Genomic DNA, 27955 nt, shown 5'->3' on the forward strand with positions numbered 1-27955 from the left:
GATATAGGCAGAGGCTTGTACAGATCGCGAAGGGGATTGGCCGTTGACAGCAACACGCTCATCTCCCGATTGCCCCATTCGGCATGACAGTCACGCCCCGGGGCTGGGTACGAGCCACCAGCAGCCAACCCCCACCCTGATCCTCCTGCTTCCTCCATCCAGGTCCCTGGCTCAGGACCCCTGGCAGGGGAGCGACGGCAAACCGACGGCCCCGCCCCGCAACTCCACGCCGTCCGCCGTCCACGTCACCAGGTTGCCGACTGCCCGGACCTCGCAGGCCGTCAGCTGGCGCACTTCCGCGGGCTCCAGCACTCGGTCCCACATGTTGAAGTCCGACAGGTTGCCCACGAAGGCTTGCGTGGCGTCGAACAGCCCGCCCACGGAGTCCTGGGGAGAACAAAGGGGAGAGCGTGTAAAATATCCTAAGCCCGGCAGAGGATCGGGAAAAAAAAGCAGCAAATGGTTGTAAACTCCGCCAGCTTCATCATGGGCACTGGCCTCCCCAGCAATAAGGACATTTTCAGAAGACAATGTCTTAATAAGAGCGGTTACATGGTCGGCACAGCAGTCTTTGCCAGATAAGGTTTGGGCACAGAGTTAACCAGGCTTTGAGCAACCTCCTTCACGATATACTGTGTCCAGAACGTTGGGATGTACGGGATCTACGGCGAATTGCCCGTTCGGATTCAGAATCGGTTTGCCATTGTAGACAGGGTCGCAGTGGAAGGCTGTGACTCTGGTTCTAAAGTCCGTAAACCAGTGGTGACCCGCGGATATTTGTCCTGGAACTTCCCTGTTTGTGATATTAGTTATATCTTACTATCTGCTGACTAAATGCCTCTCATAATCTTATAATTGACTGGTTTCCCCTCAACTTCCGCCTTTCCAGATAGAACATCCCCTCCTTATACCTCATGCCTACCTATAGAAAAGATGTGAATAAGGTTGAAAGAGCACAGAGAAAACATGCAAGGATATTACCGGATCTCGAGGACCTGAGATATAGGGACAGACTGAATAGTTTAGGGCTGTCTTCTTTAGAACATAGAAAATTGAGGGGAGATTAGGTAGAGGTATACAAAATTATGAGGGGTATAGATAAGTTAAATGAAAGCAGGCTTTTTCCACTGAGGTTGGATTGGGTGGGATCATGGGTTAAAGGTGAAAGGTGAAAAGGTTAAGGGAAACATGAGGGGAATCGTCTTCACTGAGAGGGTTGTGAGAGTATGGAACGAGCTGCCAGCACAAGTGGTGCATGTGAGCTCGATTTCAACGTTTAAGAGAAGTTTAGATTGGTACATGGATGGTAGGGTTATGGTTACGATGCAGGCCGATGAGAGGAAGCAGTTTAATTGATTTCGGCACGGACTGATGCGCCGAAGGACGTTTTTTTGTGCTGTACTTTTCTATGATTCTATCACCCTCTAATGGAGACAGCATCCCTCCCGTTGAACCTCATCGTGGCGAACCTCTTCAATGGCAGGTCTGGTGTGAGAAGCCGAGTGACTTTCTGCTCCAGTTTTCCCGCAGGCCGATAGTTTAATCACGAGGCCAGGTTGCAATTACTTTGGCCTTGCGCTACCTCGGGTTCAATAGATAGCAAGCTTATCCAATTGATGTATATAAGACGATTAAGGGCTTTACTGTTAAAGAGAGAGAACCTATATCTTTGCCTCAATATCCAGATGTCCATTACCCTGAAACGCACCTAACAGTATTACTCCATTCTGTATTCCGTTACAGTGTTGCTCTTTCCCTCAATGGGCTGTTGTAATGAAATGACCTATACGGCTGGCCCACAGTGACACGCAGGGACACACATGCACTTATAGACATGCAGGCAAACACATACACAAGAAAGCATGCAGATACATGCATGCAAGACCGCACGGTGGCACACAAAGGAACACACAGGCGCATTCAGAAGACCACGCACAGAGGGTGCGCACAGATACTCCGAATGCACACAGGCACACGAATAACGCATGGTGTGGTGGAGTAGTGGTTAGGACAACGCTTTATAGTACCAGTGACCCAGGCTCAATTTCCCCTGCTGTCTGTAAAGAGTATGTACATTCTCCCCGTGACCGCGTGGGTTCTCCCCGTGTGCTCCGGCTTCCTCCCACAGTCCAAAGACCCACCAGTTGGTAGATTAATTGGTCATTGTAAATTGACCCGCGACTAGGCTTGGGTTACATCGGGTGCTGTTGCTCAAAGGATTAATTCCACGCTGTATCTCAATAAATAAAAAGAACGCACACACAAGAACACGTTCACACACACACACAGACACAGGATCACAGCCGCATACACGCAAGAGCACAGGAAGACCCATAAAACGATGACACAGTAAAGCAGACAGATGTACAGTAGACAGATACAGGTACAGAACAACGGACACAGAAGAACCCGCAAATGCACAGAAAAGAGGACAAGAAGGCGCACACAGATACACAGAGAAGGAAAAGAGACAAACATACACAAATACACAGACATACAGGCAGACGCCCACAGATACTGTACACAAAATCAGACACAGTACACTTGCAAACACACACATACACAAACACAGAGAGTTACACAGACACACCAACACACACTTACAGACGAACACCGACACGGGCACACTGATAGTCACACACACACACACACACACACACGCTGAAGGCCAGACAGACCCGGGGTTTTGGCAGAGTGTGGGAGTGGGGGTTAATATCATCCTATTGATGGCGGAGCAGGGTGGAGCTGCAGAGTGTCCTGTTCTCGCTCCTAAATTTGAGCTTTCTTCCATTAATTCCTCCATCCTGATATTTCCTCATTTTCTTAACATTGCCTGAAAACCAATAACGCTCTGTATTGGAAAAGCTACGCGAATTCGTTTCTGACTTTAAGGTGGGGGGGGGGGGGGTTGGTGGTAGTGGGAGGAGAGAAACAGATTTTTTTGGGGGGGGATTTTGATTAATTTAACGTGGTTTTCGGGGAAAACACGCCTGGAGATTAACGCACTCAGTCTGACGAATCACTAACCGCGACGGACAGATGGAGGGAAATGACGGATATCACGCTCCGCATTATTGTCTGAATCAAGTAGGGGATTAACGTGGTTTAACTGGCTTTGGGAGCTGCTGTCAAGAGAGAAACGTTTCACGCAACCGCAAAACAATGCTGACCTGATATTCACTGTGTGAGGGAAAGCAGCAGAGAGAGAGAGAGCGAGAGAATGAGTGAAAGAGAGAGAGAGAGAGAGAGAGAGAGAGAGATAAGGCAGAGAAGGGAGCGAATGAGTGACATAAAAAGAGAGAGAGAGGCCGAGAGAGGAGAGAAGAGGTAGTGTGAGTGAGTGAGAGAGGAGAATGAGTGTGTGAAAGGAGAGAGAAAGGGAGGGAGAGAGACAACGTGTGCGTGAATGAGAGGGAGATAATGCGTAGAGATGGGAGAAGGGGAGAGGAGAGAGTGGGGTAGTGTGAGAGAGGCGAGAGGAGCGGGAAAGGGGAGGAAAGTGTGTGTCCATATGACAGGAAACGCAGTGGTGAGGGGGCAGAAAGAGAATGGAAGAGCCAAAATATTGGAGAAGAATGGATAAAGTCTCAGGATTGGAGAGCGAGAGGCAGAGAGAAGAAGGCGAATCAGAAGAGAGGGGACGGAAGCATTGTGTGTCAGTGATTTGAATGAAGGAATTGATGGCTTAGTGGCCAGGTTTGCGGACGATATAAAGATAGGTAGAGCGGCAGGTAATATTATGGAAGCAGGGAGGCTACAAAAGGACTTAGACAGATTAGGAGAATGCGCTAAGAAGGGGCAAATGAAGTATAGTGTCGGGAAGTGTAGGGTCATACACTTTGGTAGAAGAAATAAAAGCGTAGATTATTTTCTAAATAGAGAGAAGGTTCAAAAATCTGAGGTGCAAAGGTACTTGGGAGTCCTCTTGCAGACTGAGTGGGTGGTGAGGAAGGCAAATGCAATGTTAGCATTCATTTCGAGAGGATTATATTATAAAAACAGGGATTCGATGCAGAACCTTTATGCACTGGTGAGACCTCACTTGGAGCATTGTGAACAGTTTTGGGCCCCTTATTTCAGAACGGATGTACTGACACTGGAGAGGGTTCAGAGGAGGTTCACGTGAAAGATTCTGGGATTGAAGGGCCTATCATAAGACGAGCGTTTGACGGGCCCGCGCCTGTACTCACTCGAATTCAGAAGAATGACGGGAGGGGTCTCATTGAAACCTATCGAGGGTTGAAACACCAAGGTAGAATGCATGTGGAGAGGAACTTTTCTATGGTGGGGAAGTCTCGGATTAGAGGGCGCATCCTCGGATTAGAGGGACGTTCATTTAGAACGGAGGTGAGGAGGAATTTCTTCAGCCAGAGTGTGGTGAATCTGTGGAATTCATTACCGCAAGGGGCTGTTTAGGCCAGCTGATTGGGTGTATTTAGGGCAGAAGTTGATACGTTCTTGATTAATCAGGGCATGAAAGGTTACGGGAGAAGGCAGGAGAATGGGGTTCTGAGGGACAATAAAGCAGCCAGGACGAATGGCGGAGAAGACTCGACAGGCCAATGGCCTAATTCTGGTCCTACATCTGATCGTCTTATAAGGGAAAGAGAGAAAGACCAGCATAATATTTGGCCAGAGAAAGATGGAGGAGGAAGAAAGAGGAGAGAGGATGAGAAGAAAGTGAATGTGAGAGAGAATGAGAGGGAGAGATGGGAGAGATTGGAATCGTGAGAGAGCAAAGAGAAAGAGAGAGTGCAGTGGCAGAGAGAGAGAGAAAGGGAAGAGAAAGGGGATGGAGCAGCGAGGGGAAAGGTGTGAGGAGAAAAAAGAGAGTGAAATTAAAAGAGAGTGAGAGTTAGGGTAGAACGTAGCGAGAGAGTTAGGAGAGATGAAAGGGAGGAGAGAGGGAAGAGAGGGTAGACAGGAGTGGCAGAATGGATGGGAAGGAAAGGGAAAGAGAAGAGAGATAGGGTAGAGGGCAGAGAGATAGAGATAGAGTAGACGAAGGGGACAGGAATTGGAGAGAGCGGAGAGGGAAGTGGGATTGACAGAACGAGAGGGAAGAAAACGGAGAGAGGGAAGAAAATGGAGAGAGGAAAAATGGAGAGGGAGCTAGGGCTTTACTCTGTGGAGAGAAGGAGGATGAGAGGAGACATGATAAAGGTGTACAAGATAATAAGAGGAATAGATAGAGTGGATAGCCAGCGCCTCTTCCCCAGGGCACCACTGCTCAATACAAGAGGACATGGCTTTAAGGTAAGGGGTGGGAAGTTCAAGGGGGATATTAGAGGAAGGTTTTTTACTCAGAGAGTGGTTGGTGCGTGGAATGCACTGCCTGAGTCAGTGGTGGAGGTAGATACACTAGTGAAGTTTAAGAGACTACTAGACAGGTATATGGAGGAATTTAAGGTGGGAGTTTATATGGGAGGCAGGGTTTGAGGGTCAGCACAACATTGTGGGCCGAAGGGCCTGTAAAGTACTGTACTATTCTATGTTCTATTAAAAAGGCACGGAATAGATCTATTGGATACCGAAGCAGAAAGCAAAATGGAAGGAAGAGAACTGGGAAGGAATAGACATAAAGGACAGACAGGGAAATTGAGAGTTGGGTGATAAGAAAAAAGCACAGAGAAACGTTCAGCCCATCTAACCTCGTCTACCTGCTCCTATACTAGCCACCCCTGAGGCTTTAATCTGTGAAGGGAAGGGCCCAGAGAAGCGACGCTCACCTGCTCCTGGCCCAGGATGAAGATGCCACCCAGCCCGATCGGATGCCAAGGAGCCAGACTCCTTCCGCAGCCCCGACTGACTCCGTCCTGGTAGACCTCCCAGACGCCGTCGCGCGTTGCCCACGTGACGCAGACGTGGTGCCACTCCCCATCGTTGAGCACCAGAGGCAGCGTGGCGACCTGGAAAGCAGGCGGGGCTCAAGTTAATTTCCATTGGCAGAAAACCAACGGGAGACTTACCCCACCCGGTGCCTCCCACCCTGAGTCACAGGGTCATAGTCACAGTCACAGAGTACTACTGCACAGAAACAGGTCCTTCGACCCATCTGTTATTCTGCTTAGTTCCAGCGACCCGCACCTAGAACATAGCCTTCAAAATCCCGCCCTCCATGTACTTACCCAAACTTCTCTTAAATGTTACAATCGAATCCTCAAACGTCACTTCCGCTGGTCGCTCATTCCACACTCTCATCACCCTCTGAGTGATACTTACTCCCTCAGGCTCCGCTGAAATATTTCATCTTTCACCTTTAATTTATGGCCTCTAGTTCTATTCTCACCCAATCTTAGTGGAAAAAGCCTGCTTGCACTTACTCTATCTATACCATAATTTTGTATATAGTACCTCTGTCAAATCTTTCCTAATTATCTTAGACTCCAGAGAATAAATTCCTAACCTATTCAATCTTCCTTTCTAACTCGTGTCCCCATGTCCCGCAGACATCCTCTTAAATTTTCCCATGAACCCATCTGACTTCAAGAGCCAGCAGGAAGTTGGGATGGTTAAGGGATATTAAGCTTCCATTCGTATGCGTTTTCCCAAGAAAAAGTCAAATGGAGACCCCGAAGTCGCACAGCGATAATGGACTTTGTCCATCTGGATTTCACCTAAGACTTTGACTAAGTCCTTTATGGCAGCCTACTCTGGAAGGTTGTCACACATGCAATCCAGGTGGTGTTAACTGACTAGATTCACAATTAGACCGGTGGTGAGAAATAGAGGGTGATGCTCGAGGGTTTTTTTCTTGGACTGGAGGACGGTGTCTCGGGATGCACCGCAGGTATCGCTACTCAGACCTTTGCTGCTTGTAATTTATATGAAGGGATGGGATGTGAATGCACAACGCTCGGCGAGTAAGTGTGCGGATGATACTAAAGTAGGGGTGCTGCAGACTCTGTAGAAAGTTATGAAATTTCACGGGGGGGGGGGTCTTGACGGCCTCTGTGTGTGGGTTGAGAATTGTAACCCAGGTAATATGTGAGGTACTGCAGTTTGGGAGCTGTAGCCTGGGTAGTACTTTTACAGTACCCGTTCGGTAGCACTCCCCAGGTAGGACCATGGAGCGTTATGAAACACAGAGAGATCGAGGAGTGCAAGTGCATAGTTCACTGAAAGTGGCACCACTGGTGGATAGAGTGGAGAAGAAGGTGATTGGACCTGACATATCTCGCAATTAAGTACCGTCCATTTTACCTGCCACAGGAGATTCCTGTCATCATTTTGGGGTGGTGTACATTCCACCTCAGGCCAATATAAATCAAACACTCCGGATGATCTGAGCAATGGGATCAATATGCATGCATAACGCTGCATATTCTGACGCGTTCACCATCATTTTTGGAGGATTGTAAACAACTGCGATCAAGAAATCACTTGCAGAGCCAGATGAAACAACACACTGGATCACTGTTGCACCACCATCAAGAATGCCTACCGTACTATTCCACGCCCTCACTTCGAAAAGTCTAAGTACTTGGCTGTACTTCTATAGTATAGCCAGAGGCTGAATACTCGGAGATGCTTACAACATCATACATGTCAGTCTGTAACTATGCTACAAATTCATCTACCGAATTCGGTATACTGCAAACACGAGGAAATCTGGAGATGCTGAAACTTCAAGCAGCACACACAAAAGTTGCTGGTGAACGCAGCAAGCCAGGCAGCATCTCCAGGAAGAGGTACAGTCGACGTTTCGGGCCGAGACCCTTCGTCAGGACTAACTGAAAGAAGAGCTAGTAAGAGATTTGAAAGTGGGAGGGGGAGGGGGACATCCAAAATGATAAGAGGAGGGGGAGGGATGGAGCCAAGAGCTGGATAGTTGATTGGCAAAAAGGGATATGAGACGATCATGGGACAGGAGGCCTAGGGAGAAAGAAAAGGTGGCGGGGGGGGGGGCGGTGGAACCAGAGGTTGGGCAAGGGGTATAGTGAGAGGGACAGAGAGAGAAAAAGGAGAGAGGAAAAAGAATGTGTGTATATAAATAAGTAACGGATGGGGTCCGAGGGGAAGGTAGGGCATTAGCGGAAGTTTGAGAAGTCAATCGACTGTACCTCTTCCTAGAGATGCTGCCTGGCCTGTTGCGTTCACCAACAACTTTTGTGTGTGCTGCTCGGTATACTGCGCGCAGTTTAGTATAACACCTTCAGTCCTGCATTCACTCTTTTCGATTTTGTCCACATTTCACATTGCAACCCATTCTGTTGACTGTAATTTTGCCCGATGATTAGCCTCTCCTTGCTAGGAGTCTCACTACACCTCTATATGTAAGCCAACTGCCTCATCTTCAGCACTATCGCCCCGGTTCCCATTCTTCCGCCAAATTAGTTTAAATACGCATGTGTTTGGACTGTGGGAGTAAACGGGAGCGACCGGAGGAAGCCAGACGTTCATGGGATGAACATACAAACTTCTTACAGATGGCGGCGGGAAATGAACCCGCAGTAGCTGGGGCTGTAAATTCTTTCATTTACGAAGTCTTTGGGACCTGTGATACAAGGACAGTTTGCGAAGACGAGACTTTATTCGCTGGAACGTAGCAGAAAGATCTGATAAAGGTGTGGGGGTCAGATCATGAGGGACATAGAGAGGGTGAAAGCGCATAGTCTTTTTCCGAGGGAGGGGGGAGTTAAAAACAAGACGGCACAAGTCTAAGATTAGAGCCGAGGTATTTGAAAAGGCACCAGGGCAGCTTCTACGCACAAAGAGTGACGCGTATATGAATGACCTGCCAGAAATAGTGACTGAAGCGGACACATAAGTAAGAGTTAACAAATATCTAGGTAATTACCGGGATTCTGGGATTGAGGAGCGTTTGATGGCTCTGGGCCTGTACTCATCGGAATTCATAAGAATTACGGGAGACTTCATTGAAACCTATCGAATGATTAAAGTCCTCGATAGAGTGGATGCGGAGAGAATATTCCTTATGGTGCGGGTGTCTAAAACCAGAGGACACTGCCTTAGAACAGAGGAATATCCATTTATAACGCAGATGTGGAGGAATTTCTTTACCCAGAGGCTGGTGCATCTATGGAATTCATTGCCACAGGCGGCTGTGGAGCCCAAGTCAGAGAGTATATTTAAGGCAAAGGCTGATAGGTTATTTATTAATCATGGCATAAAGGATACGGCGAGAGGACAGGAGCTTGGAGCTGAAATGGAAATGGATCAACCATGACGAACTGGTGGAGGTGACTCAATGAGAAAATAACCTAATTCTGATCCTGTGTCCTATGGTCTTATTATTATGGGTGTTTGAGGTTTACAGGTCAATGGGCCAAATGCGGGCTGATGGGACTAACCCACTGAGCAACACGGTCTAGCAGGGACCAGTAGGGTTTGTTTCCGTGCTGTAGGACTCCCTGACCCTGTCAATGCCCATAATGTCAAGTACTGTCAGACCCCCTCGATCCCTTTCGTTCCAGGGAGAACAGCCCCAGCCTCTCCGATCTCTTCTCAAGACGAAATTCCTCAATCTAGAGAACATCGCTGCGAAAACGCCTCCGATATAATGATACCCGTCCTTTTCATGGGACTGCATGTTTCCCTAACGCCTCTTTACGCAATCACCTCTCTTTTACGTCAGGCACCGACCCCCCTTCCCCCAGTGCCTCTTAACTGTAGAGATTGTGTCTGATTTTATTGGACATCAAACACGAAGTGGAGGTCAGAAGGCACCGCACAGAAAATGCCGGACGAATTGTATTTCCAGCATATCTTGTGGTTGTGCTTTAAAGGGCAACTGGTCAAAGCCCGCGGGGCAAAACAGTCAAGAGTCTATTACCACATTGTAGCACTCCACGACTCTGACAAGGGAAGGTATGGCAGGAATAGGTTGAAGGGATGGCACATCATCGTGGGCCGAAGGGCCTGTACTGAGCTGTATTGTTCCACAAAGAGGGGACAACACTTGCAATTCCACCACCTAGGATAAGTGAGTATGTAAACGTTTTCTTTTCTGATGATTGACAGGCTGAGCCAGACTTTAGCTTCGCACCCGCAATTGGCCAGGAGAAGGTGGGCTAACACTCAGCAGGTCAGGCAACATCTAGGTGAAGAGTCATCGCCTCGCCTAAACAAGAGGACGGAAATCAGCTGGCAAAGTGGACAATCCAATGGCAATTAGGATTGAAATCCAACAAGTAAAATGCTGCACTTTGTGGGTTTAGGACAAGGCAGGATTTATAGTAAATGCTGGAGCCTTTCTGACTTCTTCTCCTTTCTGTTCCGGTTTAGATGAAGCGCCTCGGCTCGAAACGATGGTATTTTATTCCTCTCTGTAAATGCTGCCTAACCTGCTGAGATTCTGACATGTCTATCCACGGCCTCCTCTACTGTAAAGATGAAGCCGCACTCAGGTTGGAGGAACAGCCCCTTGTATTCCGTCTGGGTAGCCTCCAACCTGATGGCATGAACATGGACTTCTCAAACTTCCGCTAATGCCCCGCCTCCCCCTCCTACCCCATCCGTTATTTATTTTTATACACACATTCTTTCTCTCACTCTCCTTTTTCTCCCTCTATCCCTCTGACTATACCCCTTGCCCATTCTCTGGGTTCCCCCCCCCCCCTTGTCTTTTTCCCCGGACCTCCTGTCCCATGATCCTCTCATATCCCCCTTGCCAATCACCTGTCCAGCTCTTGGCTCCATCCCTCCCCCTCCTGTCTTCTCCTATCATTTTGTATCTCCCCCTCCCCCTCCCACTTTCAAATCTCTTACTAGCTCTTCCTTCAGTTAGTCCTGACGAAGGGTCTCGGCCCGAAACGTCGACTGTACCTCTTCCTAGAGATGCTGCCTGGCCTGCTGCGTTCACCAGCAACTTTGATGTGTGTTGCGTGAGTTGCTCCAGCAGTTTGTGTGTGTTACTTTGGATTTCCAGCACCTGCGGAATCTTTTGTGTAAATGACAGGGCGCCGGGGAGCGTTGAAGAACGGAGAGACCTATGGCCACAGGGAACCGGTTCTCTGAAGTGCCAACGCAGGGAGGCAGGGTAGTGAAGGCATTTAGTACAACAACTGGGGCGTCACGTCACAGTCGTATCAGTCGTTGATACGGGAATTGGAATTGCTTTATTATGGTTGGGTTAGCGTAATTCTTCGCACAGCACGTTACAGTAGAGGCGACTCAGGTTCGATTCCTGCCGCTGCCTGTAAGGAACTTATAGGTTCTCCCTGTGACCTCGTTGGCTTCCTCCGGGTAATCCGGTTTGCTCCTACATTCCAAAGACGGGTACTGGTTGTTAGGTTAATTGATCATTGTAAATTGACCCGTGATTAGGGTACAATTAAATCGAGAGAATGCTGGGCGGTGTGGTTTGAAGGGCCGGAGGAACCCATTCCGCGCTGCATTTCAATACGTAATTGTACCGAAAAACAGAGAAAATCTTGACTTGCACACTGTCTATACAGATCAGATTATCACACAGTGAATTGAGGTAGAATAAGGTAAAGCAATAACAGAACACAGAATAGAATGTAACAGCTAAAGAGAATGTGCAGTGCAGGTAGACAATAAGGTGAAAGATCACGAAGGAGTGGGTTGTAAAGTCAAGAGACGATCGTAGCGTACTGTTTGCCATTTAATAGTCTTATTACAGAGGGATAGAAGTTGTCCCTGAGCCTCGGGATGCGTTCTTTCAGGCTTTTGTATCTTCTCTCCATAGGAGAGAATGTGTGGGGTGGGTGGGGTCTTTGATTATGTTGGCTGTTTTATTGAGGCAGCGAGTAGTGTAGACAGAGTCAATGGAGGGGAAGGTGGTTTCTGTGATGTGCTGAGCTGTGTCCACTACTCCCTGCTGTTCTGCAGGTCACATGCAAGTGCCGTGCCAAGCCACGATGTTTCTGGTCTAAGATGCATGGATGCAAATTGGTAAGGGTCGAGGGGACATACTAACTCTCTTCAGCCTCGTCAGCAAGAATACGCATATAGTTCTGGTCATCAAGCTATAGGAAGGATGTGATTAAGCAGGAGACAGTACAGAAACAATGCATAGACATGTTACCATGAGCGGCGAGGAGTGATCGGATAGGCTGGGACTGTTTTTCCTTTGAATGAAGCCGAGCGTGATATTAAATAGACGTGTAAATTCATGAGGGGTGTAGATAAAGTGACTGGTCACTGTGTTCTACCTCGGGTATGGGAGTCAAAAAGTTAAGGCCCTGAGTTTAAAATAGAGAGGAGAAGCTTTAAAGGGGACCTGAAGGGCAGATTTTCACCCAAAGGGCAGTGGATATATGAAACAAGATGCCAGAAAAAGTGATAGACCCGGGTACAATTATTCGATTGATTTATTAAGAGATACAGCACGGCAACAGACCCTTCCGGTCCAATGATCCCACGCCGCCCATCTACGCCCATGTGTCTAATTAACCTTCTAACTCGTAATTTTTTGGAATGTTGTAGGAAACCGGAGGAAACCAACGTGGTCACGGGGAGAACATACCAACTTCTTACAGACGACGTCGGAATTGAACCCGTGCTACTTGCCGCTGCAATAGCGTCACAATAATCATTATGCTGCCGTGCCAACCCACGTTTACAACACATTTTGACGGGTAATTGGATAGGAAAGCCTGAGACGTAAATGGGCCAAGTGGGTCTAGCTCAGAAAGGCATTTCCAACGGCATGAAAGAGTCATTTCACTGTGTCTCAGTATCATCATCATCATCATCATTATGTGCTGTGTCCGATGACTTGGCGATCATGGTCTATTACCACTATTGGTTCTTGGCAAATTTTTCTACGGAAGTGGCTTGCCAACTCCTTCTTCTGGGCAGTGTGTTTACAAGACGCATTATCCCAGCCATTATCAATACTCTTCAGAGGTTATCTGCCGAGGCCCTAGGGTCCGTAGTCGCATAACCAAGACTTATGATACGCATACAACTGTCCACCACTTGCTGATATGGGTTTATGTGACGCTTGTTGGGGGGTGGGGTTAAGCAAGTGCTACGCCTTGTCAAAGGGTGAGCTTCAGGCCAGCGGGGGGAAGGTGCGCCGTACACCTTCTTTGGTAGAGACCTGTCTCCACCCTGCCACCCATTCAGTATATGCGACAATAACAAACTAATTTCAACTTCAATACCAATTTAGTCCTGCACTGTTTCTTTGTCTGATTCATTACTCTCATCCATCTTCGACGCGCTTCCGGAAGTCAGATAAATTTCTATAATCCAGTTTAGACTCCCTACTCCCGGCAGGGATTACACTACGTAGGTTGATCACACCCTCTTTAGTTCTCCGCTTGCAAATGGAATTCATTCTGTATTGCAGTACATGTGACAATAATAAAACAATCGCAACATCAATGGGAAATATATCCTTTTGTCCCCAAAAAGTGCCCCAAATTAGCTTCTGTGCATACTTGTTGCGTCTGGAATTTATTATCCCCTCCCCAACCCCTGAATGAAAAAAAATATAATCAAAGGAAGTTGGGTCAGTGGCTTTACTTTCTTGGAAAATAGAGAAGGTTTTGCTTGTTAGAATACTCTGACAAACTTCTGCTGGAAGTGCCTTGGCAGGTCTGGTACGGCAATTCTAATACGAAGTTGGACGGAGCAGTGGACTCAGGACAGTACCTCCCCATGATTAGAGATTACACCTGGATTAGAGGGTGCAAAACATCCGGAAAGGCTGGGCATACTTAGATTGTTCTTCCGAGAGCGTCGGAGGCGGAGGGAAAACCTGCCCGAGCTTTTTAAAAAAAAATATGAGAGGAGAATTTATCAGTCAGAATCGTTTCTCCAGGGCAGCTCATGTACCCAATAAAGTGGTCACTCAGTGTACGTTCGTGGTCCTCTACTGCTGTTACACAGCTACTTCAAGGTTCGACATGCTGTGCGATCAGAGATGCTCTTTTGCACAGCACCATTGTAACAAGTTGTTACTTGAGTTACTGTCTCCTTCCTGTCAGCTTGCACGAGTCTGGACACTGTCCTTTGATCTAAATCATTAAAGAGGCATTTTCGCCCACAGAATTCCTTTTTTTTTTGTTTTTCACACTATTTTGCGTAAACTCTAGAGACTGTTGTGAGCTTGTGAGAGACCCAACCCACCCCGTCTGGGTCATCATTCTACGCTCAAAGACACTTAGATTGCGTTTCTTCCCCATTTGGATGTTTGGTCTGAACTTCTTTGTATTTGTGAAAGCATGCAGTTTGTGGCAGTTTATGAGGCTTTTGGATAGGCACATACATATGAGGAAAACGGAGGGATAGGGATGAGACACAGTTACCAGCTGGCAGAACGATCGGTACAATATCGTGGGTCTATGTGTGCTGTCCTGGTTACCTATTGACAGGAAAGATGAAAATAAGATTGGAAGAGGGCAGAGAAGATTTAGACGGGACTTGACGACCTGAGTCATTGGGAGTGGCCGACTACGTGAGGAATTTATTCCCTGGAGTGTAGGAGAATGGGGGAGATTTGATGCAAGAAAATAAAGTTATGGGAGGTAAAGTCGGGGCTGAGGTTGGGTGAGACTAGAACTAGAGGTCATGGATTAAGGGTGAAAGGTGAACTGTTTAAGGGGAAGATGTTAGGGAATTGGACTCAAGGGACAGTGTGAGTGTGGAACCAGCTGCTGGCGCAAGTGGCTGATGTGGATTCATTTCCACCATTCGGATAAATTTGGATAAGTGCATAGATGGGACCATTATGGAGGTCTATGGGCTACGGGCCATGTGCAGGTCAATGGGACAAGGCGGAATAGTAGTTTGGTATGCACGGTAAGGGCCGAAAGGCCTGTGCTGTGCGGGTGTTCTATTACTTTGCGACTATGACTGAGCTCAGTTATGGTCACCTCACTACAGGAAGGATGTGGAAACCATAGAAAGGATGCAGAGGAGATTTACAAGGACGTTGCCTGGATTGGGAGCATTGCTTATGAGAATAGGTTGAGTGAACTCGGCCCTTTCTGCCTGAAACGACGGAGGATGAGAGCTGACTCGATAGAGGTGTATAAGATGATGAGAGGCATTGATCTTGTGGACAGTCAGAGGCTTTTCCCCAGGGCTGAAATGGCTAGCACTAGAGGGCACAGTTTTAAAGTTCTTGGAAGTAGGTACAGAGGAGATGTCTGGGGTACGTTTTTTACGTAGGGAGTGCTGAGTGCTTGGAATGGGCTGCCGACGAAGTTGGTGGAGGTGGATACGATAGGGTCTTTTAAGAGACTCCTGGACAAGTACGTGGAGCTCGGAAAAATGGAGGGCTATGGGTAACCTTAGGTAATTTCTAAGATAAGAACATGATCGGCACAGCTTTGTGGGTAGGAGAGCTTGTATTGTGCTGTAAGTTCTATGTTCCTATGTTTCAATGTATGACCTGTCCAGTACTGTATCGTTCTGTGCTTTTTTGTAACCCACCACAACCGGCGTCTCTCGGCCATGCACACCTTGTCGTTAATGATGAGTTCCAGAGGGTTCGTTCCCCACTCGGCCAGAACGAGTTCGTTGGGCTGTCCGGGCACGGCGTAGGAGAAGGGTGTCCCAATCCCGGGGGCTTCCGAGGTCTTCAAGCGCAGGCAAATGGTGAAGGCGAAGATTTCCTGCGACAGGGTCTGGGTCATCCTGGCGAACATGTAATTGGTCCTCAGCGGGAAGGACACTTGGAATTCGTCGTGGCTCTTCGCCGTGTCTTCCTCTGCTGGGAAGTGAATTACAGAACTGGTTAAGCATAGCTCCAAAGGGAAGCCTGGGAAAATTGGTGAGATACCTTGGTAGTCAGAAGGAAAGATGGACTAGGAGGCGAGGAGAGAAAGGCAACTATAGACTAGGGGCAGAAGGGGAATAAGAGAGGTTCAGACCATAAGACGGTAAGACATAAGAGCAGAATCAGGTCATTCAGCCCATCATGGCTGATCCAGGATCCCACGCATTCCTATACACATGCCTTCTCGCCAAATCCTTTGATGCCCTGACGGCAGTAGATCGATGAGATAGAAGGAAGGGTGAGAGTGAATGCAAAAGATGGAGCGATACGATGGATGTAAAGAAGTTTAAATTGATGGGTGCAGAGTACCATAGACGGATACGTTTTAATGGGTAAGTTTCGAATGGAGGACAGATGATTGAATGGATCGATAGCGAACAACTAGGGATGGATAGAGAGTTCCATGGATGGGCGGGCGAATGCGGTGGATGGGTAGAAAAGCAATGGAAAGATAGATTGCCTGCTAGATGGATGGAGAGATATAAAGAATGGATAGGGTGTTCGTAAGGATAGTTGAAGGAATATGGAGTTAAAATGGAGGGATAGTTAGACGGAAATGTACCGAGTATAGATAGTGGATAGGCGAGGCTATACTGGGTGGTGATAGTGATTGGGTAGGGATAAAATGGAGGACTGAGTGATAGATAAAGAGGTACAAAGGATGTTTAAAAGGTTATAAACACGCGAAATTCTGCAGATGCTTCATACACAGAGCAACACACACAAAATGCTGGAGGAACGCAGCAGGTCATGCAACATCTGTCAAAAAAGCAGTCGACGTTTCGGACCGAGAGCCTTCTTCAGGATTGGAAAGGAAGGGGGAAGACGCCTGAATAAAAGAAAATCTGGCGCGGGGGGGGGGAATGAAGGACATCTAGCAGGTGTTAGGCGATGACAGGTGGATAGGAAAGGTAAAAGGCTAGAGAGGAAGGAATCTGATAGGAGAGGTGAGTGGATAATAGGTGAAAGGGAAAGAGGAGGGGTCCCAGGGAAGGTAAATGGCAAGTGAGAAGAGGTAAGAGGCCAGAGTCGGGAACACAAAAAGCTACTCCTTTACCATTGGTAAATGAAACAAGAGTGGGTAGATTTAGGCCTGGGGGGGGGCGGGTGATGAGTTTCAATGTCGACCTAAGAGACTAAATAGTTCTTGGAACACATTGCCGGAGAGAGCGGTGGAAGAAAATTCGTGGAGAGATTTTAGAAAGTGTCCAAACGACCACCTAACCCTGGCATAGCGTGTTTCAGGCAGGCGGTACTAATGGGGCAAACGCTGGAAGATGATATCAATAGGGATGGGCACTGACACGTTGGCATGCACGTTGTTGCCCTAATGACCAATTTACACGCTGCAGGACTCTGTGATAATCAATATACAGTATGACGTTGTATGTTAAGAACACAGAACAGTGTAGCACAGGGTGGGCTTTATGGCCCACGATGTTAGGTCGACCCTTTAACTGACTCTATGTTCAATCCGCACAACCTATAACCATCAATTTATCTTACATCATTGTGAGTATGTAACAGTCTCCGAAATGTCCCTTTTGTACTAGCCTCTACTGTAACCCTCGGCACTGCGTTCCAAAGCCCACCTCTATTTGCGTCAAAAGAGTTACCTTACCTCTGACATCTCCCCCAAGCGTTCCTCCGGTCTTTAAAGTGATATCCTCTGGTATTAGCCACTGCGTACCCGGGAAAAAAAGGCTTTTCCCTCTATCTGTGCCTGTGATAATCTTATGCACCTCCATCAACTTGCCTTTCACCCTTCTCGCTCCAAACAGAAAAACCCTGTCTCCATCAACCTTTCCTCACAATGCTTTCTATTCCAGGCAACATCCTGGCGATTCTCCTCCACACCCTTTCTAAATCTTGCATATCCGTCCTATAAAGACGATATCAGAACTGAACGCAATACTTCATGTGTGGACAAACCAGAGTTTCATAGAACTGCAACATTACCTCACTGCTATCGAACTCGCTTAATCACCCTATCAACTTGCGGGGCAAATTTCAGAGATCTATGGACTTGGAACTCAAGATCCATCTCTTTTTCCACATGCTAAGAATCATGCCTTTAACCACGTATTCCGCAAGATTTATAGTTCGTGCCCACGCGGGAATTGTTAAATTCTTGCGCAAAATCCTGCAATATTTTATGATATCCGCACACACCCAGCCGCCCCGTTCGTACCCTTCGACCACGTTGACCTCACCTGCTGTGAATCTGGGCTGCTGCTTCGGGCTCATCTCGCTGAGGACGTCGTCCAGCTTGAGGTGACCCCCGCGGAGCGTCTCCTCGGTGCGATTGGCCGCTCGGGCCCTCCAGCTCCCGGCCACCCTGCGCTGCGACTTCCACTGCGGATGAAGGAGGCTGAGCAGAGCCTTGGCACGTTCAGGGTCTGGGCCCTTCCCTTTTACCTAATCCAAAAGCGAGGAAGCGTGTCAGCCGGACTCCCCTACTCCCAGCCCTTCCGATATCGCTTTGACACTCCCTCGTCCAGTTCCCCGATCTCCTCCTCCCCGTAGTCTGATAGCTTACCCGCAGACATACTTGATTCTTTTCCTTCTCCCGTCTCCCACTCCCTGCGGCCATTAAACTCTTTCCTCTCTCTGTCATATTTTCATTAACTCTGTCTCTTGCACTCCCGCCCTTGTCCACCGTTCCACCCATCCTCTCATCCCCGGTTGTAATAAACTGTATTTTCTTCTTCCTCCCTCCTTTCATAATTCTCCTGCTCTCCTGCTTGTTGCTTATTCGCGGAACAAGAACTGCAACGGAGCAGTAGGATTGAACGTTTTAACTGAGTCATGTTAGTAACGGTACACGCTAGGCTTCAGTGAGATTCTTCGCTCATTCTCTAAACTCCAGGCTCAGAGCTATTAAACGCTCTTCATACATTAACCCTTTCATTCCTGCGATCATTCTTGTGAACCTCCCCTAGACCCCCTCCAATGCCAGCATATTCCTCTTAGGTAAGGGGCTTAAAATAGTCCGATTTCGGACTGACCAATGCTTATAAATCCTCAGCATTACATCCTTGCTTTTATATTCTAGTCTTCTCAAGCCGAATGCTAACATCGCGTTTGCCTCTGCTCATTTAGCAGGTTTTATCTAGGTTACCTCCCTCCCTCCCAATCATTAATCCAACCCCAAACCTTCTCTCTCCTGCCCCTATTTTTTTGTCCCTCAAAAGGAACGAAAGCAATCATAATGATCTGCTTTATTTTATGGCCTGTCTGCACTTGGGAACAGAGTTTGGAAATTAAAAGTAAAACATCCCCCGGACACTCTAAATTTGACAATAATAGAGGAAATCCTAGAAATACTCAGCAGGTCGGTCAGCGTCCGTGGAGAGAGAAACAGAATTAACGTTTGAGTTCTATATTAACAACCTAGAATACTGCAAACACCCAGAATGTCAGGCAACATTGAAGACACTGACATCTACACTCAGTGCTAACTTTATCAGGAACACCAGTACATCTGCCCGATAATGCAAATAACTAATCAGCCAATCATGTAGCAGCACTCAGAATCAGGGAATGCGTAGGGCTTTTGTAGTGAAGTATATTGTTTCTCGGCAGCAGAACATTGAAATACATAATCAAAACTATAAATTGCATTTATTATTGTATATGCATTGTCCATTCAGAAATCTAATGGCGATGGGGAAGAAGTTAGTATAACTTTGAGTGTGTGGCTTCAGGCTCCTGTACCTCCCCCTGGATGATAGTAATGAAAAGAGGGCATGTCCTGGGTGATGGGGCTCCTTTCTGACGCATCGCTTTTTGACGGTGTATTGGATGCTGTGGAATCTAGTGGCCATGATGAACTGGACGAGTTTGCAAATTTCTGGGCAGAGGCCGTTCCCTACCATACTGTGATGCAGCCAATCGGAATGCTCTCCACACCAGATCTGTAAAAATTTGTGGCAGTCTTTGGTGACACGCCAATCTTCTCAAACTACTGCTGAAATATCGCCGCTGTCGTGCCTTCTTTGTAATTGCATCAATACATTGGGGCTAGGATAGGCAGAGACATAAAGTCACAGAAGAGTACAGTACAGAAACAGGCCATTCGACCCAACCTCATTGGCGTAGAGCTGCCTGCTCCCATCGACCTGCACCATCACCGTAGCCCTCTATACCTATCCAAACCTCACTTAAACTTTGAAATCAAGTTCGCATGCACCACCTGCGCTGGAAGTTCGTTCCACACTCTCAGGACTTACTGAGTGAAGAAGTTTCCTCTCATGTTCCTCTTAAATTTTTCACCATTCACCCTTTACCGATTACCTCCGTTTGTATTCCCACCCAACCTCAGTGGACAAAGCCTGCTTACATTTACCCCATCATAATTCTGTATACCACTTTCAAATCTCCTCCCCTCGCGGCCGCTCCGAAATTATATCGGTGTTTGTTAAGTAGGGGCCGTGCACAATCCTGATTTGATGGAGACAGACGTGAGAAGCACGAAGGAACATCTGGAGAAACTTCTGAAATGCCTGCTTCGCAGCCGCTGCTACTGTGCGATCGAGAATCTCCGGAGGGGAAGGCCCCAAATCTTCGGCTTTACCTATTGCCTGTTGCCGGGGCCAGGGTTGAAGCGCTCGGCAGAGATGGTGCTCGGTTCTCGGTGTCGGAGGGCTGGTCGGAGGCTCGAAGTTTTCGGACGGACTTAAGAGTCGGCTGTGGTCGGGTGCTTCCAGGGTGCTGCATCGGCAAGTTTGCGGCGCTGGAGATTCATGGCAGGGAGAGTTTTCTTCCTTCTACAGTCTGCGTGAGATGATGGGACTTTGGAGAGACGTTTAGATTTTTTTTTACCGCGCCCATGGTCTGTTCTTTATCAAATTACGGTATTGCTTTGCACTGTTGTAACTATACGTTATAATTATGTGGTTTTTGTCAGTTTTTTTAGTCTTGGTTTGTCTTGCGTTTCTGTGATATCATTCTGGAGGAACATTGTATCATTTCTTAATGCATGCATTACTAAATGACAATAAAAGAGGACTATGTGTCCTCATAATCTAAATAAAAAAATTCTTCTACGCTCCAAGGAATAAAACCCTAAATATTCAATCTTTCCATATAACTCAGGTCCTCCACACCTGCAATACCCTTGTAGAATTTCTCTGTACTCTTTCAAACTTATTTCTTCAGAGGTGTTGACAACCAGAAATTTGAAACTGGTTACCCTTTCGACTATTGATTCCTCGATGGGTACTCGTGTGTGTGTCCCACTCGACTTCCCCATCCTGAAGTCCACAATCAATTCCTCGGACTCACTGATGCTGAATGCAAAGGTTTGTTTCGACACCACTCAATCAGATGATCGATCTCATTCTTGCACACCTCTCGTCACTATTTGAAATTCTGCTAACAATAGCTATGTCTTCGGCAAAGTTATAGATGGTGCTTGAGCTGAGCCTATCCACACAGTCGTGGATGTAGAGAGAGTAGAGCAATGCGCAAAGCACAGGTCTTTGAGTGGCACCAGTGTTGATTGTCGGCGAGTAGAAGTTGGTATTTCAGATGTGCACTGACCACGGTCTCCCGATGCACTGACCGTGGTCTTCCGATGAGTACTGTAAGTCTAGGATCCAGTACAGAGGGAGGTACAGAGGTCCAGATTCTGGAGCTTGGTATGATGGTGTTGAAAGTTGATTTGTATTCAGTAAGAAGCTCCTGACCTAGGTATTGCTATTGATCGGATGACCCAGTGCAATTGCATCTGCCGTAGACCTACTGGGGCGATAGATAAATTGCACTGGTCCAGGTCCTTGTTTAGGCAGAAGCTTATTCGGGCAACTTTTAAAAGCACTCCATCACAATAGATGTGAGTGCAACTGAGTTTACCCTGTTCTTCTTGGGCATTGTTGTGATTGTCGGTCTTCTAAGCAGGTGGGTACCTCTGACTGCTGCAGTGGGAGGTGAAAAATGTCCTCGAACAACCCCACTTGTTGGTTTTCACAGGTTTTCAGTGCCGAACCAGGTACATTATCAGAGCATGACAATTTACAAGGTTTCATCACCATAAAAAATGTTCTGACGTCGCCTTCAGAGACAGAGAATACAGGGTCACCAGCTGCTGCAGCAGTTCGGACAGGTGTAGTTTTATTCTTTTCAAAGCGTGCATACAAGGTGTTTAGGTCATCTGAGAGTTAGACATCACTATCATTTATGATAGGTTTCTCCATGTAGAAAGTAATGGCTTGTAAACCCTTCCAGAACTGCCGTGCATCTGATTTCATCTCTAACTTGAATAAGAATTGTTTTTTTTTCGTTCTTAAAACACCTTCCGTAGGTCGTTTCTGAACTTCATATACAGTTGTGGAGATCACAGTTCTTGAATGTCATTATCAGCAGACTACCAATATCCTGATTGATCCACGGCATTTGTTTTGGTTATGTCTGGTATGTTCTCGAAGGCACACACTCATCCACTCAGGTGCTGATGCAATCCGTGACAACTGTGACGTTTTCATTCCGATCCGAAGAAGAGTCTCTGCCTTTAAAATACTCAACTGACGTTTCTGTCGAGAATGGTGAAGCCTTCAGGCCGCAGCTGTGCGTCCAAAATGGAGCCATGTTTCCGTGAAACCAAGTACACAGCAGTCCCAGATGTCCTTCTGAAATCTTGCTCCTAAGTCTTCAGTTTTGCTTTACAGATACTATACTATTGCCAGCAGGATAGCCAGGAGTGGGGGGGGGGCGCGGGTCAAAGGTCTCTGCATTTCAATCTTACCTGTACGATTCGCGCAGTTCCCGCTTCCGTTTTTTTAAAGAGGAACTGTACTCGCGACCTTAGCCTTCTGTCCAGGTTCCGTCGATTTTGAGGATCATTTGATGCCTTAAATGTCTGAAAACGGTGTTGCTTACTGGTACCCATGACAGTGACTGTGGATTTCAGCTGTAGTGGTCCTAAATGGGAATATTTGATGATTTCCATCGAGTCTACACACAAAGTGTAGCCACTTATCCGCGCCATCTTAGTAAACTCATGCAGAGATGGTAAAGAGGTCCAGTTGTTGTTCAGACCAAGCATCGGAACCTCATATGATCTAAGTGACTTTGATCGTGGAATTATTGTTGAGCAAAACGAGGAGGATTCTTTAATTAACGAACTGCTGATCACCTGGGATTTTCACGCGCAGTTGTCTCTGGAGTTTACAGAGAATGGTGCGAAAAAAAAAACACCAAGTGAGCGGCAGTTTGGTGGGCAAAAACGCCTTGTTAATGACAGAGGTCAAAGGGTAATGGCTAGACTGTTCCAGCTGGCAGGAACTAAAATAACCACACGTTATTTTAACATCTGTCGGACGATGCTGAGGATGTTCTACGAGTCTGTGTGGCCAGTGCAACATGTTTGCTGTTGTGTGCTGGAGCAGCAGGCTGAGGGTAGCAGACACCAACAGGATCAACAAACTCATTCGTAAGGCCAGTAATGTTGTGGGGATGGAACTGGACTCTCTCACGGTGGTGTCTGAAAGGAGGATACTATCCAAGTTGCATGCCATCTTGGACAATATCTCTCATCCACTACATAATGGACTGGGTGGGCACAGGAGTACATTCAGCCAGAGACTCATTCCACCGAGATGCAACACAAAGCGTCATAGGAAGTCATTCCTGCCTGTGGCCATCAAACTTTACAACTCCTCCCTTGGAGGGTTAGACACCCTGAGCCAATAGGCTGGTCCTGGACTTATTTGCTGCCATAATTTACATATTACTATTTAATTATTTATTGTTTTATTACTATTTAATTATTTATTGTTTTATTACTATTTAATTATTTATTGTTTTATTACTATTTAATTATTTATGGTGCAACTGTAACGAAAACCAATTTCCCTCGGGATCAATAAAGTATGGCTATGACTATGACTATGACTATGTTACAACAGAGGTGTGCAGAAGAACATCTCTAAATTACATCACTTCGAACATCGAAAAAGATGGGCTACAGCAGCAGAAATCAATGAACATACAGAAGTACACTCAATGGCTGCTTTATTAGGTACAAGAGGCTCATACATTTTATTCAGCCCTATTCCTGGAATTTAGGTAATCCACCGCTGCCTGGTTGTGTCCGTCTATCGACCACACTTCCTTGAGTTTTGTTCTGCACTCCCTACTTTAGCTATCATAAGCCAGTGGAGCTTCAGTATCATTGTTTTATGTCCTCTGCCGTTCGCAGGAGACAGATGGAAATTGCCCTAATTGAATTATCTCCTTAATTCTTGATCTCTCATACTTATCCCCTCATTCCCTGTTGTTCGTGTCCACTTAATCCAATTGTCTTCTTCTGCCTCTCTTCACTCTCTCGACTCCCGTCATTTTGCGCTCTTTCGCTTCACCCTTTGGCATTTACTGGCTTTAATTTCCTGTGTCCGGTGCGGCTTCGTATTTGTGATTGACTTACCCTCCTACTTCTTTTCCGAATTTTATTTCCTCCCCTTATATCACACACACTTTCACCAATTCTACCCCTTCGTTTTTCCATTCGTTCTCTCTGTTCCAATCGTTTCCCTTTTTCATAATTTTTTTTCACATCAAATAACTGTCTTCACTCTGGTTTAGAACAGAAACGAGGAATAAATTTCTTTAGCCGGAAAGTGGTGAATCAATGGAATTCATTACCACAGATGGTTGTGCAGGCCAAAGGGGAGGATGATCGTTTCGTGGTTAGTAAGGGCGGTCAAAGGTTTCGGGGAAAAGGCAGAATAATTTATTTATTATTATTTACTTATTGAGAAACAGCGCGGAAATGAACGTTCCAGCCCTTTGAGCCGCACCACCCTGCAATCCCCCGATTTAATCCTAGCCTAATTACAGGTAAATTTACAACAATCAATTAACCTACCTAGCGGTACATCTTTGGACAGTAGAAGGGAACCGGATCATCCGGAGGAAACCCACGTGATCACGGGGAGAATGTACAGACTCTTTACAAACAGTGGCCGGATTTGAACTGTAAAGCGTTGAGTTAATCACTACGCTACTGATCTACCCTCAGTAGTGTTGAGGGGGATAATAAGTCAGCGATGATGAAGTAGACATGATGGGCTGAATGGCCTAATTCTGCTCCTACGTCTTATTGTCTGATGGTCTTATGGTTCTAACCCATCGGTGTTCCTTGCTTTTCCCTATGCGCTCACTTCTCCCTAACACGTTCACACCTTCCTCCTGCTTCTACCTAAGTCGCTCTTTCTAATTATCTCTCCAAACTCCTATTCTTTTCGAATAAACTCTCCTTGGGCTTCCAGCCGGGTATAGGTATCGATGTTAACCGACTTTTCGATGACAAACTCTGCCGTCTTCATTAGGGATTCATCTGTCTTACACAATTCTTTCGAAAGTTCCATAATCATGGCGTTATACACGGCTGGAGTAGAGTCTCCCTTGCAACTCTTCTAAATTTTTCCGAACTCTTCTAACCTCTTCTGAGTTAGTAGTGAAGAAGGCGAATGCAAGGTTGGCATTCATTTCTAGAGGAATAGAGTATAGGAGCAGGGATGTGATGTTGAGGCTCTATAAGGCGCTGGTGAGACCTCACTTGGAGTACTGTGGGCAGTTTTGGTCTCTTTATTTAAGAAAGGATGTGCTGACGTTGGAGAGGGTACAGAGAAGATTCACTAGAATGATTCCGGGAATGAGAGGGTTAACATATGAGGAACATTTGCCCGCTCCTGGACTGTATTCCTTGGAGTCTAGAATAATGAGGGGAGACCTCATAGAAACATTTCGAATGTTGAAAGGCATGGACAGAGTGGATGTGGCAAAGTTGTTTCCCATGATGGGGGAGTCTAGTACGAGAGGGCATGACTTAAAGGATTCAAGGGCGCCCATTCAGAACAGAAATGCGAAGAAATTATTTTAGTCAGAGAGTGGTGAACCTATGGAATTTGTTGCCACGGGCAGCAGTGGAGAACAAATCATTGGGTGTATTTAAGGCAGAGATTGATAGGCATCTGAGTAGCCAGGGCATCAAAGGTTATGGTGAGAAGGCGGGGGAGTGGGACTAAATAGGAGAATGGATCAACTCATGATAAAATGAGGAGCAGACTCGATGGGCCGAATGGCCTACTTCTGCTCCTTTGTCTTATGGTCTTATGGTCTCAAATTCCCAAAAAGGCTGATCCCATCGGCCCACATCCCCTGTAAACATTTTAGACTCATGCTTTAAATGTGCTTTAAATGTTGTAATTGTTCAAGCTAGCATGTACCCTACAGCCCGTTCCGGATATCTAACATAACAGATTCAAAATGTTAGAGGAACACGACAGGTTAAGCAGCATTGATGGAAAGGTAAAACAGTCGACAAATCTCTTGTTCTCTCAATAACCGTCACCTCCACCACGACCACTTTAGTTTATTCCTCTCTCCGTTTAGGTCTACTCTTTCTAGATTTGCCCGCCTCTGCTCTGGGATAGAAAGACTGTGACCATTCAGCATTTGTAGGCCTCTCAAGATGTTATAAATCCCTGTCGGGTCTCCCTCGGCCTCCTACGCTCCAGGTGAAGTAACCCATCCAGCAACTCTCACATTCCCATTGTTATTTGTTTTCACCTATCTCTTCCTATAGACCACAAGACACAAGAACAGACAGGCTGATTTACTGTTCCTCTCAACCCCATTCTCCTGCCATCTCCCCGTAACCTTTGACGCCCTGTCGAATCAAGAACCTATCAACCACCGCTTAAAATGTACCCACTGACTTGACCTTCACTGCTACATGTGGCGATGAATTCCACAAATTCACCACCCACTGGCTGAAGAAATTCCTCCTCATCTCCGTTTTAAAAGGACGTTCTTGCATTCTGAGGCTGTGTCTTCTGGTTGTAGATTCCCCCACTATAGAAAATATCCACTCCACCTCTACTCTACCTAGGCCTTTCAACATCGGATAGGTTGGAATGAGATTCAGGCCCAGAGACATCAAACCCTCGTCATGCCTTGTCATAAGCTTCTGTTTATCCCATTCAGTGACAAATGACCGTCCCCCCCCCCCCCCCCCCCATATGCCGTAGTAATCCGTGCTTCTGGTTCAGACCTTGCCAGAAGTGTAAACGGATGGCGGTTTACCCAGTCATGCCTCCCCAGCATCTTGTATGAATTAGACATCAACCATCTAATAAACTCCAAGGAATCTCTGCCTTACATCTTAACCCTTCCGATACTAGACGCCTAAAATATTCACCCCCTCATTTTCTCTCTGTCTTTAGTCAGGCCTCTAGCATTGTAGTCCTCTCACCTCTCTTTCACTCGCCACAATTACTCATTGGCTTCTCTTCCCTCCAATCTATCCTCTCTCTCTCCTCCGTATTACATTCTCTCATTCAGACGATCTCTCTTTCCACTCCTTATCCGCCCAAGCCTCTCTATGACATTCACTAATTCAGCTCTGTTTCTATTCCTGCCTCTCTTAAACCCCTCCGTCAATCAGTTTTCTTCCTCCACCCTCGCTGCTCTCTCTGCCTCTTACTTGTTCCATCTCCTCATCTTCCTATCTCTTTCAATCCAGGCCACTCATTCACTTCCCCGTGTCCATGCCCTCCTTCCTCCTCTATCACTCTTTCCAACCTCTCTCCTCCAATAAATGCACGCGCTCTTTCGTCCCACTCTCTCACTTCTCATCGACTTTCTATACTGTCTGATTCACCCTTCTCATATCCTCTCCCGCACCATTTACCTTCCTGCCTCTCGCCACTTCCCTTCCTGTGTCTCGCTGTTTGCTGCTTCGAAGGACAGTCATTCTATTCCCTCCTCTATTTTGTCCGCCGCGACCCCTCTGCCGGCCGGCTTGTATTTCCCCTCCCCCTCATTCACCTGGCCGACGTGCGAGTCGGAAGTGGTTGGCGGGTCTCCCATGGTGTTCCGGATTTTGCCGAATCCCTGTCGATGGTCCTTGCGGTAGCCGGAACGGCGGTGAACCCGATCCATGCTGGAGTCAGAGCCGAGGTCGTGGCCGTGCTCCAGGTGCGCCGAGCCCTCGCATAGAGCCAGCTTGCTAGTTAGCTCCTGGATGATCTCCCGCTGGTCCAGCAGTGACTCTTTCTGCTGGACCAGCTCTTCTCGCATGTGGAGGATAACGCTCTTGGCGTGATCCGATACCCTTGGCTGCGCGCCTCCGTGCTCCGTGTCCCGTGTCACCTGAGTGCAAAGGTAGCTGGCTGGCTGGCTGTTGGCCGCGCAGCGGACGGCCACCCAGCACCAGCAGGCCGCCCACAT

General features: G+C 47.1%; 1 protein-coding gene across 1 annotated transcript; it reads right to left on the reverse strand.

The window, feature by feature from the left end:
* Positions 1-171: 171 nt before the first annotated feature.
* On the reverse strand, positions 172-27955 carry LOC140189905 (neuronal pentraxin-2-like). The gene is made up of 5 exons (XM_072246245.1): positions 27554-27955; positions 17935-18076; positions 15405-15655; positions 5730-5909; positions 172-387 (listed from the first exon to the last, which is right to left on the reverse strand). The coding sequence occupies exons 1-5, from the start codon at positions 27953-27955 to the stop codon at positions 172-174; spliced, it is 1191 nt and encodes a 396-aa protein (XP_072102346.1).

Source organism: Mobula birostris, chromosome 29, assembly GCF_030028105.1.
Source record: "Mobula birostris isolate sMobBir1 chromosome 29, sMobBir1.hap1, whole genome shotgun sequence".
Classification (NCBI taxonomy): domain Eukaryota; kingdom Metazoa; phylum Chordata; class Chondrichthyes; order Myliobatiformes; family Myliobatidae; genus Mobula; species Mobula birostris.

Coding starts and splice junctions, on each gene's coding strand:
- LOC140189905 (XM_072246245.1), bottom strand. CDS start 27,955: ATGTGGGCGGCCTGCTGGTGCTGGGTGGCCGTCCGCTGCGCGGCCAAC. Junction 15,656..17,934: donor GCAGCCCAGATTCACAGCAG/GTGAGGTCAACG, acceptor TTCACTTCCCAG/CAGAGGAAGACACGGCGAAG. Junction 5,910..15,404: donor AACTCATCATTAACGACAAG/GTGTGCATGGCC, acceptor CCTGCTTTCCAG/GTCGCCACGCTGCCTCTGGT.